The sequence below is a fragment of the Scylla paramamosain genome, chromosome 24 (assembly GCF_035594125.1).
Source record: "Scylla paramamosain isolate STU-SP2022 chromosome 24, ASM3559412v1, whole genome shotgun sequence".
Lineage (NCBI taxonomy): Eukaryota > Metazoa > Arthropoda > Malacostraca > Decapoda > Portunidae > Scylla > Scylla paramamosain.
In genome coordinates this window covers 21,938,108-21,955,607 of record NC_087174.1, presented here as the reverse complement: position 1 = coordinate 21,955,607, position 17,500 = coordinate 21,938,108, and the positions used below count along the sequence as shown (strand labels likewise).

General features: G+C 45.0%; 2 protein-coding genes across 7 annotated transcripts in view; both read left to right on the top strand.

Moving 5' to 3' along the window:
- LOC135112891 (uncharacterized) overlaps positions 1 to 2,238 on the top strand; it is a 15,657-nt gene extending 13,419 nt beyond the window's left edge. For all 4 annotated transcript variants that reach the window (XM_064027839.1, XM_064027838.1, XM_064027837.1 and 1 more), the window contains 2 exons: positions 151 to 320; positions 581 to 2,238. In XM_064027839.1, the coding sequence (XP_063883909.1) occupies positions 151 to 320; positions 581 to 1,202 (792 nt within the window). In that variant the 3' untranslated portion in view covers positions 1,203 to 2,238. The remainder of the gene's footprint in view (positions 1 to 150; positions 321 to 580) is intronic.
- A 146-nt stretch (positions 2,239 to 2,384) lies between these two features.
- On the top strand, positions 2,385 to 9,238 carry LOC135112893 (uncharacterized). Of its 3 annotated transcripts, none has more exons than XM_064027843.1 (6): positions 2,385 to 2,961; positions 3,397 to 3,620; positions 4,301 to 4,896; positions 5,616 to 5,751; positions 8,300 to 8,426; positions 8,833 to 9,238. In XM_064027843.1, the coding sequence occupies exons 2-5, from the start codon at positions 3,474 to 3,476 to the stop codon at positions 8,318 to 8,320; spliced, it is 900 nt and encodes a 299-aa protein (XP_063883913.1). In that variant the 5' UTR covers positions 2,385 to 2,961; positions 3,397 to 3,473; the 3' UTR covers positions 8,321 to 8,426; positions 8,833 to 9,238. The 3 variants fall into 3 exon arrangements, with proteins under 3 accessions (XP_063883913.1, XP_063883912.1, XP_063883910.1); XM_064027842.1 differs by lacking the exon at positions 8,833 to 9,238 and adding an exon at positions 6,707 to 6,870 and having other exon boundaries at positions 8,300 to 8,432; XM_064027840.1 differs by lacking the exons at positions 8,300 to 8,426; positions 8,833 to 9,238 and adding an exon at positions 6,313 to 6,426 and having other exon boundaries at positions 3,397 to 3,616; positions 4,312 to 4,896.
- The last annotated feature ends 8,262 nt before the right edge of the window (positions 9,239 to 17,500 follow it).

The following is a 17,500-nucleotide window of genomic DNA, read 5'->3' as shown; positions in this document are numbered from 1 at the left end:
ACATGTATCTTCAAAATACAGATAATAAGTAGATAAATATTGAAATTAATATAAAATACCATTGTGTATTTAACACTTAACCAAACTTAACCAACGTACACACACAAACGCTAACTCCGACAGTACCCTAACTACCTTGCCATCCCGCAGGAGGCCACGTCGGAGGTGCCTGTGGTGGGGTCGCCAGTTCCAGAGTACGAGGTGGAGGAGGAAGAGGAAGAGGAGGACGAGGAGGAGGCACGGATGAGGAAGAAGAAAAGATCATTAGCTGTAGCTCTCCCTCCAGCTGATAAGGGGATATTAAGGAGCCCTTCCTACAGGTGTGTCTGTGTACCTGTGTGTCTCTCCATCTCTCCCTCTCATTTTTCCAGTTTCCCATTATTTTCTCCACCCTCTTCCAGCCTCTCACTGTCTTTTCTCAGCCTCTCCCAGCCTCTCACAACCTCTCTCTCTCTCTCTCTCTCTCTCTCTCTCTCTCTCTCTCTCTCTCTCTCTCTCTCTCTCTCTCTCTCTCTCTCTCTCTCTCTCTCTCTCTCTCTCTCTCTCTCTCTCTCTCTCTCTCTCTCTCTCTCTCTTGCAGGTACTCTCCCAGCCGTGTCACAGCTGATGATGATGATGATGATGATGATGCCATGCCCACCCCCAGCCTGAGCCACCCTCCACCCACCCCAGCCCTCACCAAGCCTCCTTCAGTACCCCTCCACACCACCACCACCACCACCAGCGACGCAACAGCCTCATCTACCTCAGCCGGCCCACCCCCTGGCCCGACCCCCTCCCTGACAGTGGCCCCCACGGCAGGCAAGAAGAAGAAGGAGGAGAAAGTATCAATAATCGTACAGATTCGCGACGAGGAATCCAGACTGAAACAGGCGCTGGGTTTAAAGAACATAATTTTCAACCCTTACGGTCCTGGCCTGGCCCCGATTGCCAAGCTGCTGGACACCCCTGAGGAGCTGAAGCGTTTTGAGCCCAAGGGCTGCACCATGAAGGTCCGGCCGGAGGAGAACGAGGCTCGGCAGAACAGAGACAAAGAACGGCGGCGCAGGGACAGGCCGGAGAGGGTCGACAGAATGGACCGCCCCAGGGCAAAGGAGAGGGACAGACGCACGGACGCACAGGCCACGCAGGTCCGCTCCATCCACCCACCCGTGCACAGAAATGCTGGTATCTCCACGTTGACAACTGGCCAGAGGAAGTAAGGACAGTACCTTGTGTCCCTGCCTCTGCTACCCCACCCCTGCCCCGCCCCCTGTCCCAGCCCCCCGCACACAAGTCGGCCAAGTCCAAGTGGGACTCTGACACAGAAGAGCAAGTGGACGGACAGAAGTGAGGGGAGAGAGAGAGGAGGAAGAGAAGGAGGAGAGGAAGGAAAATAAAAATATAATCAAGAATTTGGAGGAAGAGGAAGACCAGGAGGTACAGGTGAAGGAAGAGGAGGAAGAGGAATAGACTATCCCAGAGAAGATGAAGGAAGAGGAGGAAGAGGAGGAGGAGGAGGAGGAGGAAGAGAAGGAAGAGTGAGGCAAAGGTCTTCCCCGATTGTTTGACCGAAGAATACGAAGCTTTCCTTATGATGGTGGATGGAGGAGGAGGAGGAGGAGGAGGAGGAGGAGGAGGAGGAGGAGGAGGAGGAGGAGGAGGAGAGAAGAAAGAGGAGGAAGAGGAAGAGGAGGAGGAGGAAGGAAGATGCAAGAGAGAGGTCACATCACTATATAAAGAAGAGGAGGAAGACTACATGAAAATTGAAGAAGAGGAGGAGGAAAGAAGAAGAAAGAGGATGAGAGAGGAGGAGGAGGAAGAGGAAGAGGAGAAGAAAGAACAGAAGACCCTGGAGAAGATGAAGAAGAAGAGGAAGAAGCAAATGAAGGAGAAGAGGAGGCAGAAGAAACTGGAAAAGAAAGCAAAGAAGAAGAGGAAGGAGAAAGAGAGGAAGAGGGTCAAGAGGAGGAGGAAGAGCAGTGATAGTTCAGTACAAATGGAGGAGGAGGAGGAGGAGGAGAGAAGACTTACAAGAGATAAGAGGAAGAGGAAATAAGAATGGACTGCAATAAGTGGCAGAGAGGAGGAGGAGGAGGACGATAAACGCATCACCTCGAGGAAGAAGAAGGAGGAGGAGGAGGAGGAAGAGGAAGAGGAACAAGAAGAGGGTAGAAGATTCAGCAGACACTCGGATAATGGTGAAAGCCCCTCTTATACTCCACCAAGAAGACTGCAAGAACAGGAGAAGGAAGAGGAGGAAGAGGAAGAAGAGGAGGAGGAAGAGGAGCCACTTTCCCCAGTGGCTCGGTTGGGATCGATAGCAAGGAGTCACCAAGGGAGTCATCGCCAAAACGGGGCAGAACCGGGGCATTCCGGGTCACCTCAGGGTCAGGGAGGAGCTACCCGGCCAGCGACACGTCTGGGTACTATGACCTGACCCCGGACTCCTCCAGCGGGGCATCCGGGGCAAAGACATTCAATTTAGAGGATATTCCGTACCCTACCAGAGAGAGTGAGAGGCACAGCCCCTCCAACATGTCCCTCTCCTCCTCCTCCTCTGCCCCACCCACCCCGCCCCGCCCCCCCCCACCCCAGACACCCTGGATGCCATCCCCATTCCCCCACCCACCCTGGACCTCACCAACATCCCCATGCCGCCCGTCACCTTCACCATCACCCCGCCATCCCCCATCCCCAGGCCCAAGAAGGACCCCCTGCCAAGACCCAAGCCCCCGGTCCCCCTTCCTCCCATGGCAGCTGCCCCACTGCCCCCCTTATCCGTCCCCTTGCCCTGCCCCACGCCTGCCCACAGGGAGGAGTCCCTACCAGCCTCGCCGCCCCGGGAGGTGCCCCCCATCGGAGGGGCGCCGGTGTCCCCGGGGGACATGACAGCGACGACGACGACGAGCCCCCCGTCCTGCATCCCCCGGCCCCCGAGCCCCGCCCCACCCCACCCACCACCAGCCACACCACCATATAGTGAGTTTTGTTTATGTTAAGAGATAATTTATTGGATTCCAGCCAGTTGACCACATGGATCAATTCAATATTCATTGAATGTTGAATGTAGTTCACTTAGGACCAGATACAAACAATAATATTCTCCAATTCATTTAAGAAATCTTTTAAATTACCACTAGGAGAGAGAGAGAGAGAGAGAGAGAGAGAGAGAGAGAGAGAGAGAGAGAGAGAGAGAGAGAAATGTTTTAGATATTATTATTATTATTATTATTATTATTATTATTATTATTATTATTATTATTATTATTATTATTATTACATATTTCTCTCTCTCTCTCTCTCTCTCTCTCTCTCTCTCTCTCTCTCTCTCTCTCTCTCTCTCTCTCTCTCTCTCTCTCTCTCTCTCTCTCTCCCCCCGCCGCCGGGAGAGGCACGCCGCCCGCCCGTGAACAGGTGTGGTCACATTATTGTCATCATGATCAGGCCGCCGCGGGCCGTGGTGGCGTGGCGCCGCGGCCTTCACCCTGCTCATGACACACGATTCCGCGCCGCCGGCCAGGGACCTCAGCACCGCCTTGATTCGCGCTAACACTTTCCAGGCCTTGGCTTCCTGCGGCCTTCACCCTGCTCATGACACATCAATCCACGCCGGCCGGGACCTTACGCCTTCGATGTATGTACATACGTATGGTCAGCCGCCAGGCAGTAGTAGTAGTAGTAGTAGTAGTAGTAATAGTAGTAGTAATAGTAGTATTAGCAATATTAGTAGTAGTAGTATTAGTAGTAGTAGTAGTAGTAGTAGTAGAAGTAGAAGTAGTAGTAGTAGTATTAATATTAATGGAATAAAGGTAATGTGTCAGTGACACTTAAAAAAATATGCATAAATAAACAAAAAATCTGTAACTTTCTTATTAATTGTGGTAGAATTATAAATGAAGTTTCATTTTAGGTGTACATTTTCCAACATTTCTTATCATGAAATCAGAAATATCCTATATCTGATAAATTTATAGATTGCATCTTCAGTCAGAGACGCTTTCCGGGCAAGAAAGGCATCATGCGACCATTCCCGTGGGAAAAAACCGTTAGCGCGCGCTCTCTCTCTCTCTCTCTCTCTCTCTCTCTCTCTCTCTCTCTCTCTCTCTCTCTCTCTCTCTCTCTCTCTCTCTCTCTCTCTCTCTCTCTCTCTCATTTGTTTTTTTCCAAACTTAATAAAATAACGATAATAATAATAGTAGTAGTAGCAGTAGTAGTAGTAGTAATAGTAGTAGTAGCAATATTATTATTATTATTATTATTATTATTATTATTATTATTATTATTATTATTATTATTATTATTATTAATATTATTATAGTACTCTGGCAGCCCAGCCCGCCCCTACCACCACAGCCCGCACACCCTAGAGCGCCCCCCACATGCTGGCCTCTTCCCTGCTTCACCGCCAGGCCAGATGGCTACTCAGTGTGTGGCGGCCTCAGGGCGTGGCAGCCGCCACACCCCCGAGGGCTCCTCGCCCCCAGACCACTGCCACGGCCCACACACCCCAGAGCGCCCCCCACATGCTGGCGGCTTCCCTGCTTCACCGCCAGGCCAGATGGCTACTCAGGATGTGGCGGCTGCCACACCCCCCGAGGGCTCCCCGCCCCCAGACCACTGCCAGTACCACAGCCCCGTGGTGCAGTACCACAGCAGCATCAGTCCTCCCTTCTCCCGCAGCCCCCCGTGGAGCCCCGATGGGGGGCGCCGCGCCAGCCCCACAGGGTGGCGCAGTCCATGCTACCAGCACCACCACCACCACCACTACACTGCCCCACCCCGCGACCGCTGGAGCCCCCCGGGGCGCCGCTCATCACCCCCAGACCGCCGTGCCTCCCCGGAGCGGGGCCGCTCACCCCCCAGCCGCTCCCCACGCTACTCCCCGCGCGCCATTCCCGTCTATTTTCCCCACAGGTGTACAACGCTGTTATTTTAACCTCCCCTCTCCCAAATCTCCCCAAACTAATCTCCCCATTTTTTTTTTTTTTTTTTGTAATATATTGATGTAATGAATTCCAATATAATCGTCTTAGGTAATCTCCCCAATGACACAAACAAACACTGCCCTTAACAGACTCCCCAAACTAACCTCCCCATCTCCTGCCTGAATTAACCTCCCCCAAAATACAAGACCCATATAATTAACCTTTCCAGTTACACTAAAACCGAACACAATCTTCCTATCTCCCCACCAGTCTGATCTCCCCATCTCCCCACCTCCATATTCTGTTAAACAAATTTTCCCATCTCCCAATTCTATTACCACCACTACCCTCCCCCACCTCCCACAATCTCCCCAAAATGAATCTTCCCATCTCCTCTTACTAATCTCCCTATTTTTCTCCCTTTCCAAACGTCACACCTCCCCATTTCCCTCTCTCCCCTAACCTTCCATTTCCCCACACCCTCAAATTAATCTCCCCATCTCCTCATCTCACACCTTAAACTAAGCACACATTTTCCCTTCAGTTTCCTTCTCCTAACCTCCCCAGACTAATCTCCCCACCTTAACCTCCCCATCTGCTGCCCTGATTCCCCCATTTCCATCATAACCTACCTTCCAGTCTCACTACACCCTTCTTTCCCCCAACCTCCCCATTTCGTCCCCACACTAATCTCCCCATCTCCCCCAGGGCAAGGGCTATGGGTACTCTCCCCCTGCGGCAGTATTTGATGACCTCCACTGGGTTCCACAAGGGGGAGGAACAGCGAGTCTCTCCCCCCCAGCCCGCTCCCCCTCCCCCAACACCCTGGATGCCAAGTCTTTGGGTAAGTAAGGCAAGGGGTGATGAGCGAGTGAATGGTGTGTTTTTTGGGGTGTTTGGGGGTGAAGGGGATGGTAAGTTTGTTTATGGGGGTGGGAATAGGGTGGGAGAGGGTGTCACTGGAGCTCTGCATGTGTTAATGGGTGGTAATGGGGGTGTTTTGGCTGTTAATGGGCTGAGAATGGGGAAATTTCAAGAGATGGAAATGGGAGAATGAAAGTTTTGGGGAGTTAAAAGGAGGGAAAGAAAAAGACGTGTTTGTTTGTTTGTTTGTTTGAAAGAGAGAGAGAGAGGGGGGGAGGAAGAGGAAGAGGAGAAAAGAACAAGAATGAGAATAATGGTAAGATAAAGAGATATTCCACGATAAAGAAGAAAGGAGGAGGAGGAGGAGGAATGGTTTGGAGGTAAAACTATAACTTACCATTATATTACCTCCTACAAACACCGCACCCCCCTCTTCTCTCTCTCTCTCTCTCTCTCTCTCTCTCTCTCTCTCTCTCTCTCTCTCTCTCTCTCTCTCTCTCTCTCTCTCTCTCTCTCTCTCTCTCTCTCTCTCTCTCTCCAGAATTCCCTGTGTGTGTGTGTGTGTGTGTGTGTGTGTGAATTAATTAAATGAAGGAAGGAAGGAAGAAAAGATTGAAGAAAGGAAGGAAGATAAGAAACGATAAGGAAGGAAGGAAGGAAAAGAAGATGAAAGGAAAGAAATAGAAGGAAAGGAAGAAAGATAAAGAAGAAATAAAATTTAGAGAAATACAAGGAAAATGAATGAATGAGAGAGAGAGAGAGAGAGAGAGAGAGAGAGAGAGAGAGAGAGAGAGAGGCTGGCTGGCGTGACTGACTCGATTCTAAACATTGTAACTCTCTCTCTCTCTCTCTCTCTCTCTCTCTCTCTCTCTCTCTCTCTCTCTCTCTCTCTCTCTCTCTCTCTCTCTCTCTCTCTCTCTCTCTCTCTCTTGCAGGTACTCTCCCAGCCGTGTCACAGCTGATGATGATGATGCCACCCCCACCCCCAGCCTGAGCCACCCTCCACCCACCCCAGCCCTCACCAAGCCTCCTCCAGTAACCACCACCACCACCACCACCAGCGACGTAACACCCCACCCCACCCCTCCCCAGACCACAGGCAAGGTGACAGGCAAGGCATGTGAGGTGCGTCACAGCTTTAGTAACTTATGCTGGCAGTGGTGCAATGCTATGCCCACAACACTCATTCACTTTGCTGTTTATATGTATAAGATGAGTACTGGCTAAGGGTAAGACAAATTCTTGCAGGTGTGTGTGTGTGTGTGTGTGTGTGTGTGTGTGTGTGTGTGTGTGTGTGTGTGTGTGTGTGTGTGTGTGTGTGTGTGTGTGTGTGTGTTTAGGAGCCCATTAAATATTGGTTGTTGTTAGAAATGGAAGAGGCTCTGAGGGACTTTGAAAAGGTTGTTTATATCAGTGAAATGAGTAGGTGTGTTCTTGGAGACAGAAGCAGCATGTGGCCTGGCCACATTAACTCAATGACTGAGATAAGGAAGGTTACAGTGATGCGTGTATCTGAAATGTTGGTCTGGTTGGATCATAAGACTCAAAATTCTCAAACGCTTCTGCACTGCACCTCCACTACATTAAAAAAAAGCTCTCTAGTTGATGTTACACAGGTTTCTAAGGGTGTATTTATGGTTCTAGTGGCATATTAACAAGAATTCCACATTAATAACATGATAAACACTCTTGAGAACCCGGCTGATCATCTCTGTGGCCTTGGAAAATAGTCATGGCAAGAGAGCAAGGCGTTTCAGAATAGGGCCCTTGCAGCGTCTGGTGGTGAGGCGCTGAGAGCAGTGGAGCTTGAGTGCAGTGGTGATGTACTGATGGGAGGTGCGAGGAGGTGGTCTGGGGGTGTGTATCAATGCAGAGGGGTAACTGAGTGAATGGTAGACACAGAGAGAGAGAGAGAGAGAGAGAGAGAGAGAGAGAGAGAGAGAGAGAGAGAGAGAGAGAGAGAGAGAGAGAGAGAGAGAGAATATCTAAAGCTGTCATTAATCCCTCTTTATTGCACATATAAAATGTGTTTGTTATTCATTCATTCTGAAATACTGATCCTCAAAAAAAATTAATGCAATTTTTATCTAACCCAAGCAAATTTAATGGCCAGTAATTCACAGTGGTGCCACAATTATTAGGAACTGTAATACTTGAAATCAAATGCAGATGCTTCCATTTCCTCCCCCCTGTTTCTCTTTCTCTCTCTTTTAAGCAAGCTCTTTTCTCTAATGCACATCAAGCTTCAAGCAAATACTTCCTACTTCAAGCAAGCCAGACTTAACTTATCAATATTTTCTGTTGTGGCAGAGTGTTTGCCACACACACAGGCCAGTATTCACAAACGGTTTGCTCCCTCACCACAACTTTCTCAAACCTCACATAGATGATGAGCAGGGTTGTCAAGAATGTTTCTCCCATTAATGATGTAGAAATCTTGTTAATCTGTCATCCTATGGCCTCACCATAGGAATTGAATTGGAGGAATTGAGTTTTTGAGGCACTGAACAACATCCATGATGCTTCAGATCCCAGACTGTTGGATGTGACGCCACAAGACACAGGGCTTCGTAACACCAGTGCACGGTGATCAAGACAACACTGGACCAGAAAGACGCAAAGTACAGGGAACAACACAGTGCTTCTTCATTTTAGGTGTGCTAATCCAGACTCTTAGACAGGGCAGCACAAAATATAGATAGTTTTCACAACACTAGTGTACTATGATGATGCAGGAGAGCTAGGAGTGCTAGGATGAGTGTCTGGGGAGAAGCAAAGCCACCAGGAGACCAGAGGCATGGGTCAGCTGGGAGGCACTGAGTATCAATGAGTAAACAACTGATTACAGCTACAGGTGAATTGTAATCTGCAGCCTTGCTATACAAGACTTGACTTTCTACTTTCCCTCACCCCTATTCTCTCTCTCTCCACATTCTGAATACAACAGTTAACCACCATTCTCAATCTTCTATCTCTTTCACTGGTACACTCTGAAACTCTCTTCCTGCTTCTGTATTTTCACCCAAGCTTCCATACTAATTCACTGGCACTTGTCTTCCAGGTGAGCCAGAATGAGCTTGTTAAACTGAGCGGCCTCTTCAAGTACCACTGGAACTGTTCGTCAGAGGAGGAGGAGGAGGAGGTAAGGGAGTGCGCCAAGACCCTTTACAGCGGTGCAAAGGAGTGGAGGGAGATGAGGAGAAATTTGAAAGAGAACAGAAGTAGAATGACATCAGATAGCAGGAGTCCTTAGGATTTAGCACAATAAGATCAATAATTCTCTTACATGAGTGACCTAAAGTAAGGCAGTTTAGTCTGGCCTAACTTAACTGACCTACCTATTTCTGTTATGAGCTAAGATAGGCTATGTTAGGTTATATTAAATTATATAATTATTATTATTTTTTCATCATTATTATTAAAGAAAGGAAATAGAACTGAGAAAATAAAGTTAAAAATTATTGTTATTATTCTTTTTATTACCAAGATGATTGATTGATTGATACATATATTGTTGGACTAAAGCCTGCACAACAAAGAAGGATGATGCAACCTGCCACCCATCCTTTGGACATAAAACAATAGACACAGAGGATAGAAAAATATTGCACATACAAATAATACAAAGGGTTTCCTGAGAATCTGGCCCTTTTATGCAGGAGGGACACATTCCAAGGGCCACTTTGTTTTGTTTTGCTTTGAAATGCAAGGAAAAGAGTCAACAGTGCAAGGAAACAAAGAAAACCAGACTGACTTGTACATTTTTGGGGTAACTATGCTAAATTACTGCATTTATTTATTTTATTTATTTATCTTTATTTGTTTATTTTTTATTCTATTTTTCTTTAGCTCTGAATTTACTATATAAATCCATTCATTTATGTTTGTTTTAAAAGTATTGTAGTGTGTGTGCAGAGACAGAAGTTAGGTTAGCTCAGACAAAAGCAGAGGCTGAAGCAATGTTCTCAAAGAAAAAGAAAGAGAGAGATTTAGCAGTTGCTAATGCAGAAGTTTATGGTCTTAGTTGAAGAAGAAGTAAAAATGGTTCCAGGTAATGAAAGTGTAGAGAAGCAAAGTTATCTTGAACAATACATAGAGTCACAAAATGAAATGAAAGCACAAGCAATTGCAAATGAACGAAGTGACAATGCCATGCCTCACAAATATGTTACATTCCATGACCCACAGGAACCTTCTTCTTGCAATACAGATCATGAATTGATGACAAATGAAGTAGATGGACAAATATTTAGTGAACCTCAGGTAATAAATCTCAACCCTACAGCTCAAAGTGTTGTACCAAGCTCTCGTGGACACACTCTGAATGTTAACATGCCTAATAATGTGAGACAGAATCATCAATCCTTTTCCCATCCTGGGGGAACCTTTGCAATCAATATACCTGATCCCAAGTGGAGCCTCACTCCAATAGAACCTAACACCTTTGATGGAGAACCCATGGAATTTCAAAGTTGGTTGACAAACTTTGAAACTTATGTAGAGTCTACAACTTCTATTGGTAGAGAGAGACTTGCCTACTTACGAGTAGACAGGTATACAACTGGTGAGGCAAAGGATGCCATTAAAATGTTAATGCACTTTAACTCTGATGCTGACTATGTGCAAGCAAAGAAAATTCTTAGGGATAGATTTGAAAACAAAAGCATCATAGCTGATGCTTACACAAAAAAGTTAATGAATTGGCTACCAATCTCTCCACATAATGGTCCAGCATTAACAGCATTCTCAGATTTTTTGAAGTGCTGTTTAGCTGCAATGAACCACACTTCTTATTTGTCACTTCTGAATGACCCTAGAGAGCAGAGAAAGGTGCTAGCAAAACTCCCTGAACACATTGTTCATGACTGGAGAAAGCAAGCAATGATATATCTTGATACTAACAGTAATAACAACACCCCTAGTAGCAATGAAGACCACCACCCACCCTTGCAAATGTTATGTCAATTTGTCCACAAAGAAACAAAGGGAGCAAGCAATCCTTTTGTTTCCTGGAATTCAGTAAGTAGGGAAGTAAATGACTGGATCAAAACTCACACAAGGGCAACCAATTGGAAACCAAGGGAATCAAACATCATGACAAAGAAGAGAGGGGGGTAGAACTTTCATGGCCAAAGCAATTGAGGAAAAACCAATGTGGTCATTCCCAAGTAAAGTAAATGTACAAGCCAACAAACAGTATCCCCAAGGACCTGGAAAGGAAAGGACCATTCTGTCACTACTGTACAAAGGATCATGATTTAGATGACTGCAAGGAATTTGCCAAACTTGATGGTAATACTAGGTACAAATTTGCTAAAGAAAAATGGTTATGTACAGGGTGTCTAACAATGGGTCACAAAGGAAAGGATTGTAGAAGAAGGAAAGTTTGTAAAGTATGTCAGAGATACCATCCCACAGCTCTTCACAATGATGACATGACAAGAACTGAGAGCCAAAGGGTGCCAGCACAAGCAACTCAGCCTAAAGATGATAAACCCACAGTAGTAGCAAATAAGGTCAAAGTTACAGAATCAGTGACACACGACATGCACACCATGATGATAGTTCCTGTATGGTTACATCATGTTAGTAATGGAGAGAATAAAGTTTTAGTGTATGCCCTGCTGGATGAGCAGCAGTCTGATGCTTCATTCATCAAGGAAAGCACTCTGAATAAATTGGGAGTTAGTGGACCATCAGTGTCACTCAATATCCACACAATAAGTGGAAAACAAATCACTGATTCTATCAAAATTCATGGACTTAATTAAAGTAAGAGGTTATAATGAAGAAGTGGAAATATCAGTCCCTTCAGCACATTCAACAGAAAACATTTCTTCAGCTGGACGGAGTCAGATACCAAGGCCCCAGACTGCTTGTGACTGGCCCCACTTAAAGGCAGTCTCTGACAAACTAATGAAATATGACCCAAACGTTGACATAGTAGGACTCCTCCTCATTGGTCTTGACTGTGCAGAAGCCATTATGGCAGAAGAGCAAATAGCAGGTGATAGCAAGAAGCATCCCTATGCTCGTAGGACAGAGCTAGGTTGGGGGATCATTGGTAGAACCCACCCCATTCAAGTCCATTGGAGGATACAGTGGTAGTCTACAGAACAGTGACACAAGAAGTAGAAATCAATGAAGAAAAGAGGGTTAATTTCTTAGTGGTTCCTACTAAAACCAAAGAGATGATTAATCCTTCTCAAGTGAGAGATATGTTTGAACTTGACTTCAGTGATAGAAAGTCAGCTGACACTCCATTATCATATGAAGGTAAAAGGTTTATTATTTATGAGTAAGATGAAAGAAGGAGTACATCAGCTGAAGGATGGCCATTATGAGTTGCCCCTTCCTCTTAAAGATGATAACGTCAAGCTTCCAAACAACAAACTATTAGCAGAGCAGAGACTCAACAAGTTTGTTAAGAGCTAAACTTGAGAAGGATAATCAACACAAAGGTGATTACAAAGTGTTCATGGATGATATGATTACAAAGGGTTATGCAGAGGTTGTACCCACAAAGGATTTAGTTAGGAATGACGGTAAGGTCTGGTACATTCCACATCATGGAGTCTATCATCCGAGAAAGCCAAAGAAGCCGAGAGTTGTCTCTGACTGTAGTGCAAACTACAGGAACCAGTCATTAAACAGTCAGTCAGTCAGTCAGTCAGTCAGTCAGTCACCTGTTACAAGGCCCAGACCTTACCAACAAACTTATTGGAGTGTTGTGTAGGTTTAGGCAAGAAAGCATTGGAGTTGTATGTGATAGTGAAGCAATGTACCATCAAGTGAAGATCAACCCAGAACACAGAGATAGGTTAAGATTCCTTTGGTGGGAAAATGGTGACCTTAATAATGAGATAGATGAATACAGGATGACAGCTCACCTGTTTGCAGCTACATCATCTCCAAGTGTAGCCAACTTTGCACTTAAGAAAGCTGCAGATGACTACGTAGGGGTGTGGATCTGATGCGGCCAAGTTTGTAACAAACAACTTTTATGTTGATGATGGTTTGAAGTCAGTAGCTACAATGGATGAAGCTGTCACTCTTATTCAGCAGAGCAAAGAATTATGTTACAAGGGAGGTTTCAACCTTCATAAGTTCTTGTCAAACAACAACAAAGCTGTATTAGCTGCAATTTCTCCTCATGAGAGAGCAGATGGAATTAAAAGTTTGGATTTTAGTAAGAATGAAGACACACTGCCTATAGAAAGAACTTTGGGAGTTGAGTGGTGCATAGAATCTGACACATTTCAATTTAGAATAAAGGTGAAAGACCAGCCACTCACCAGGAGAGGCATTCTGTCAACAGTGACCTCTATATATGATCCATTAGGTCTGGTGTCACCTCTCATACTGACTGGAAAGCAAATTTTACAAGAATTATGTAAGAATGCAGTTGAATGGGATGAGGAGGTGCCAGATTATGTCAAACCTAAATGGATAAAATGGAAGGATGAGCTGCACAAACTAGATCAGCTAAAGGTACCTAGATGCTACAAACCCCATGACTTTGGGGAAGTAGGAAAGGTTGAACTCCATCACTTTTCAGATGCCTGTCAAGAGGGATGTGGCCAGTGCTCGTATATTACATTAATTAGCAAGACTGGCCGAATTCATTGTGCATTAGTAATGGCAAAGTCACGTGTCACACCTCTAAAAACCATAACAATTCCCAGACTAGAACTAGCAGCAGCAGCAGCAGCAGTGGTGTCAGTTAGAATCCATAAACTCTTGAAGGGAGAACTTGAGTATAATAATGTGGAAGAAGTATTTTGGACAGACAGCAAAGTAGTCCTTGGTTACACTGCAAATGAAGCAAAGAGATTCCATGTATATGTTGCTGCAAATAGAGTAGAAACAATAAGAGATCACACTTCACCAGATCAGTGGAAATTTGTAGAGACACAGTATATATATACCCCAGCAGATCATGCATCTAGAGGCATGACAGCGGATGAATTGTGTAATAGCAAGATCTGGTGGAACGGCCCACAATTCCTTTGGCAACATAGCAAAATGGATAGCCATTCCCAGTACAAGGTCATAAATGAGAATGATCCTTAAGTGAAGAAAGTTGTATGCCATGCTGTAGGTACACAACAACAGCCCACAGATATACTAGAAAAACTTCAGAAGTATTTTTCTGATTGGTTTAAAGCAAAGAGGGCAGTTGCTGTATGCCTCAAGCTTCTGAACAGCTTCAGAGGAAAAGGTGATGGCACTACTGAAGAAGTCAAGGGAAACACATATAAGCCAGTAAATGTAGCACAAGTGTCACAAGCTGAAAATGTAATTATAAAACAACTGCAAGCAAAGGCATTCCAAAAGGAGGTAAATGTACTGAAATCATCTGCTAACCATAATTCTTTAATTAAAGGAGACAATGGCAAGGGAACAAAAGTGATAGACAAGACCAGTTCCCTCTATATAAGTTAGATCCCTTCATTGACAAAAATGGTATCATGAGAGGAGGAGGAGGAGGAGGAGGAGGAAGATTGAGGCTTTCTAATCTGACAGATGAATCCAAACATGCAGTCATCCTCCCCAAAACATCACACATAACCCAGCTGATAATATGCCACCATCACAAAAGGACAAACCATCAAGTCAGGGGCATAACTTTAAATGAAATCAGGTCATGTGGATACTGGATAGTAGGAGGATCATCCCTAGCATCAAGGCACATTTCAAAGTGCATCATCATCTGTCTAGTGACAGACTACAACCATAACCTCCTTTTAAATACTCAGCAGTAGATTTGTTTGGCCCTTTCTATGTCAAAGAGGGGCATAAAGAGCTTAAAAGATATGGAGTGCTCTTTACTTGCATGGCATGTAGAGCTGTGCACACAGAGACAGCCAACAGCATGGATACAAGTTCCTTCCTAAGTGCACACCGTCGCCGTATGGTCTATAGACAGACAGATACTTCTATAAGCAATAACATTTCTGCAGTGTGCTTTTCTGTGAGGTGCATCAATGAACGCACTTGTCTCACACATCACAAACAACAAGTAACCCTCAACGTCACTACTCATTCATCACTCAACATTTCAAATTTCTTTTCTATTTGTCCACATCCTTCTATAAACAAAAAACTGTGTAATATGATGATTTGTAAGGTGCATGAGTGAATATCATGTGAATGCTCACACCTGAAGCAGGCCTTGACTCTCTCAAGGGCCTTCTCATTAAATCGGTCTTATTGTAATTTGAACTGTGGATATATATGCAACTAAATTCATAATGCTGATGGTAAATTTTAATGGCTTATCTGCATTTTGAAGTCAGCAGATTAAAAAGATAGAAGTAATATAGATATGTTGAAGGCAGACTTGGTGGTGACCCCCAAGCTTGTGAGAGAGAGAGAGAGAGAGAGAGAGAGAGAGAGAGAGAGAGAGAGAGAGAGAGAGAGAGAGAGAGAGAGAGAGAGAGAGAGAGAGAGAGCGCTATTAATTAATATACCTTTGCTTGAAAAACACACACACACACACACACACACACACACACACATACAAGATTCCTTTGAGAGAGAGAGACAGACAGACAGACAGACAAGGGAAAGGTTTGTTTACATACGTTTTCTTTCATAAGTTGCTGTCCCGTTCTCTGGGTTTGGAACGGACACTCAAGTAAACTATATCATGTCCCACCAATACTCTCTCTCTCTCTCTCTCTCTCTCTCTCTCTCTCTCTCTCTCTCTCTCTCTCTCTCTCTCTCTCTCTCTCTCTCTCTCTCTCTCTCTCTCTCTCTCTCTCTCTCTCTCTCTCTCTCTCTCTCTCTCTCTCTCTCTCTCTCTCTCTCTCTCTCTCTCTCTCTCTCTCTCTCTCTCTCTCTCTCTCTCTCTCTCTCTCTCTCTCTCTCTCTCTCTCTCTCTCTCTCTCTCTCTCTCTCTCTCTCTCTCTCTCTCTCTCTCTCTCTCTCTCTCTCTCTCTCTCTCTCTCTCTCTCTCTCTCTCTCTCTCTCTCTCTCTCTCTCTCTCTCTCTCTCTCTCTCTCTCTCTCTCTCTCTCTCTCTCTCTCTCTCTCTCTCTCTCTCTCTCTCTCTCTCTCTCTCTCTCTCTCTCTCTCTCTCTCTCTCTCTCTCTCTCTCTCTCTCTCTCTCTCTCTCTCTCTCTCTCTCTCTCTCTCTCTCTCTCTCTCTCTCTCTCTCTCTCTCTCTCTCTCTCTCTCTCTCTCTCTCTCTCTCTCTCTCTCTCTCTCTCTCTCTCTCTCTCTCTCTCTCTCTCTCTCTCTCTCTCTCTCTCTCTCTCTCTCTCTCTCTCTCTCTCTCTCTCTCTCTCTCTCTCTCTCTCTCTCTCTCTCTCTCTCTCTCTCTCTCTCTCTCTCTCTCTCTCTCTCTCTCTCTCTCTCTCTCTCTCTCTCTCTCTCTCTCTCTCTCTCTCTCTCTCTCTCTCTCTCTCTCTCTCTCTCTCTCTCTCTCTCTCTCTCTCTCTCTCTCTCTCTCTCTCTCTCTCTCAGCACAGCACCTTACAAGCTTGGGGGTCACCACTAAGTCTGCCTTCAACATATCTATATTACTTCTATCTTTTTAATCTATCTCTCTCAATCTCTCTCTCTCTCTCTCTCTCTCTCTCTCTCTCTCTCTCTCTCTCTCTCTCTCTCTCTCTCTCTCTCTCTCTCTCTCTCTCTCTCTCTCTCTCTCTCTCTCTCTCTCTCTCTCTCTCTCTCTCTCTCTCTCTCTCTCTCTCTCTCTCTCTCTCTCTCTCTCTCTCTCTCTCTCTCTCTCTCTCTCTCTCTCTCTCTCTCAATCTCTCTCTCTCTCTCTCTCAATCTCTCTCTCTCTCTCTCTCTCTCTCTCTCTCTCTCTCTCTCTCTCTCTCTCTCTCTCTCTCTCTCTCAATCTCTCTCTCTCTCTCTCTCTCTCTCTCTCTCTCTCTCTCTCTCTCTCTCTCTCTCTCTCTCTCTCTCTCTCTCTCTCTCTCTCATAAATAGATAAGTTTACACATTTGCAATACACATGAAACTTTGCGCTCTCTCTCTCTCTCTCTCTCTCTCTCTCTCTCTCTCTCTCTCTCTCTCTCTCTCTCTCTCTCTCTCTCTCTCTCTCTCTCTCTTGCATATCTTATCTAAGCAAGCATCAAGATTTTTAGATAGATATGCATGAGAGAGAGAGAGAGAGAGAGAGAGAGAGAGAGAGAGAGAGAGAGAGAGAGAGAGAGAGAGAGAGAGAGAGAGAGAGTTGTACATTGCATATGAATATTTAACGCTCTCTCTCTCTCTCTCTCTCTCTCTCTCTCTCTCTCTCTCTGTCTCTCTCTCTCTCTCTCTCATTTAGTACAATTTCTATACAGGTTAAAATTAATTAAGAAAGGAGAGAGAGAGAGAGAGAGAGAGAGAGAGAGAGAGAGAGAGAGAGAGAGAGAGAGAGAGAGAGAGAGAGAGAGAGAGAGAGAGAGAGAGAGAGAGAGAGAGAGAGGAAAAATCAATCTAATGGAATTTTCTCTATTTTCAGGTGAGTGAAAAAAGATTTAATTTTCATAAGCTGTTAAGGTAAGATTAATTATTATTATTATTATTATTATTATTATTATTATTATTATTATTATTATTATATTTTTAGGAAGTCTCACAGTAAATAATAACGTATTTAATAACCCAAAGGAACACGTACAGAAGAATAATAGAATCAAATTATCAGTTGAAAATAAAATTAATCTGAAAAAAAAATCTATCTATAAATAAACATATGGACGAAAAATATAAACAATAACAATATCT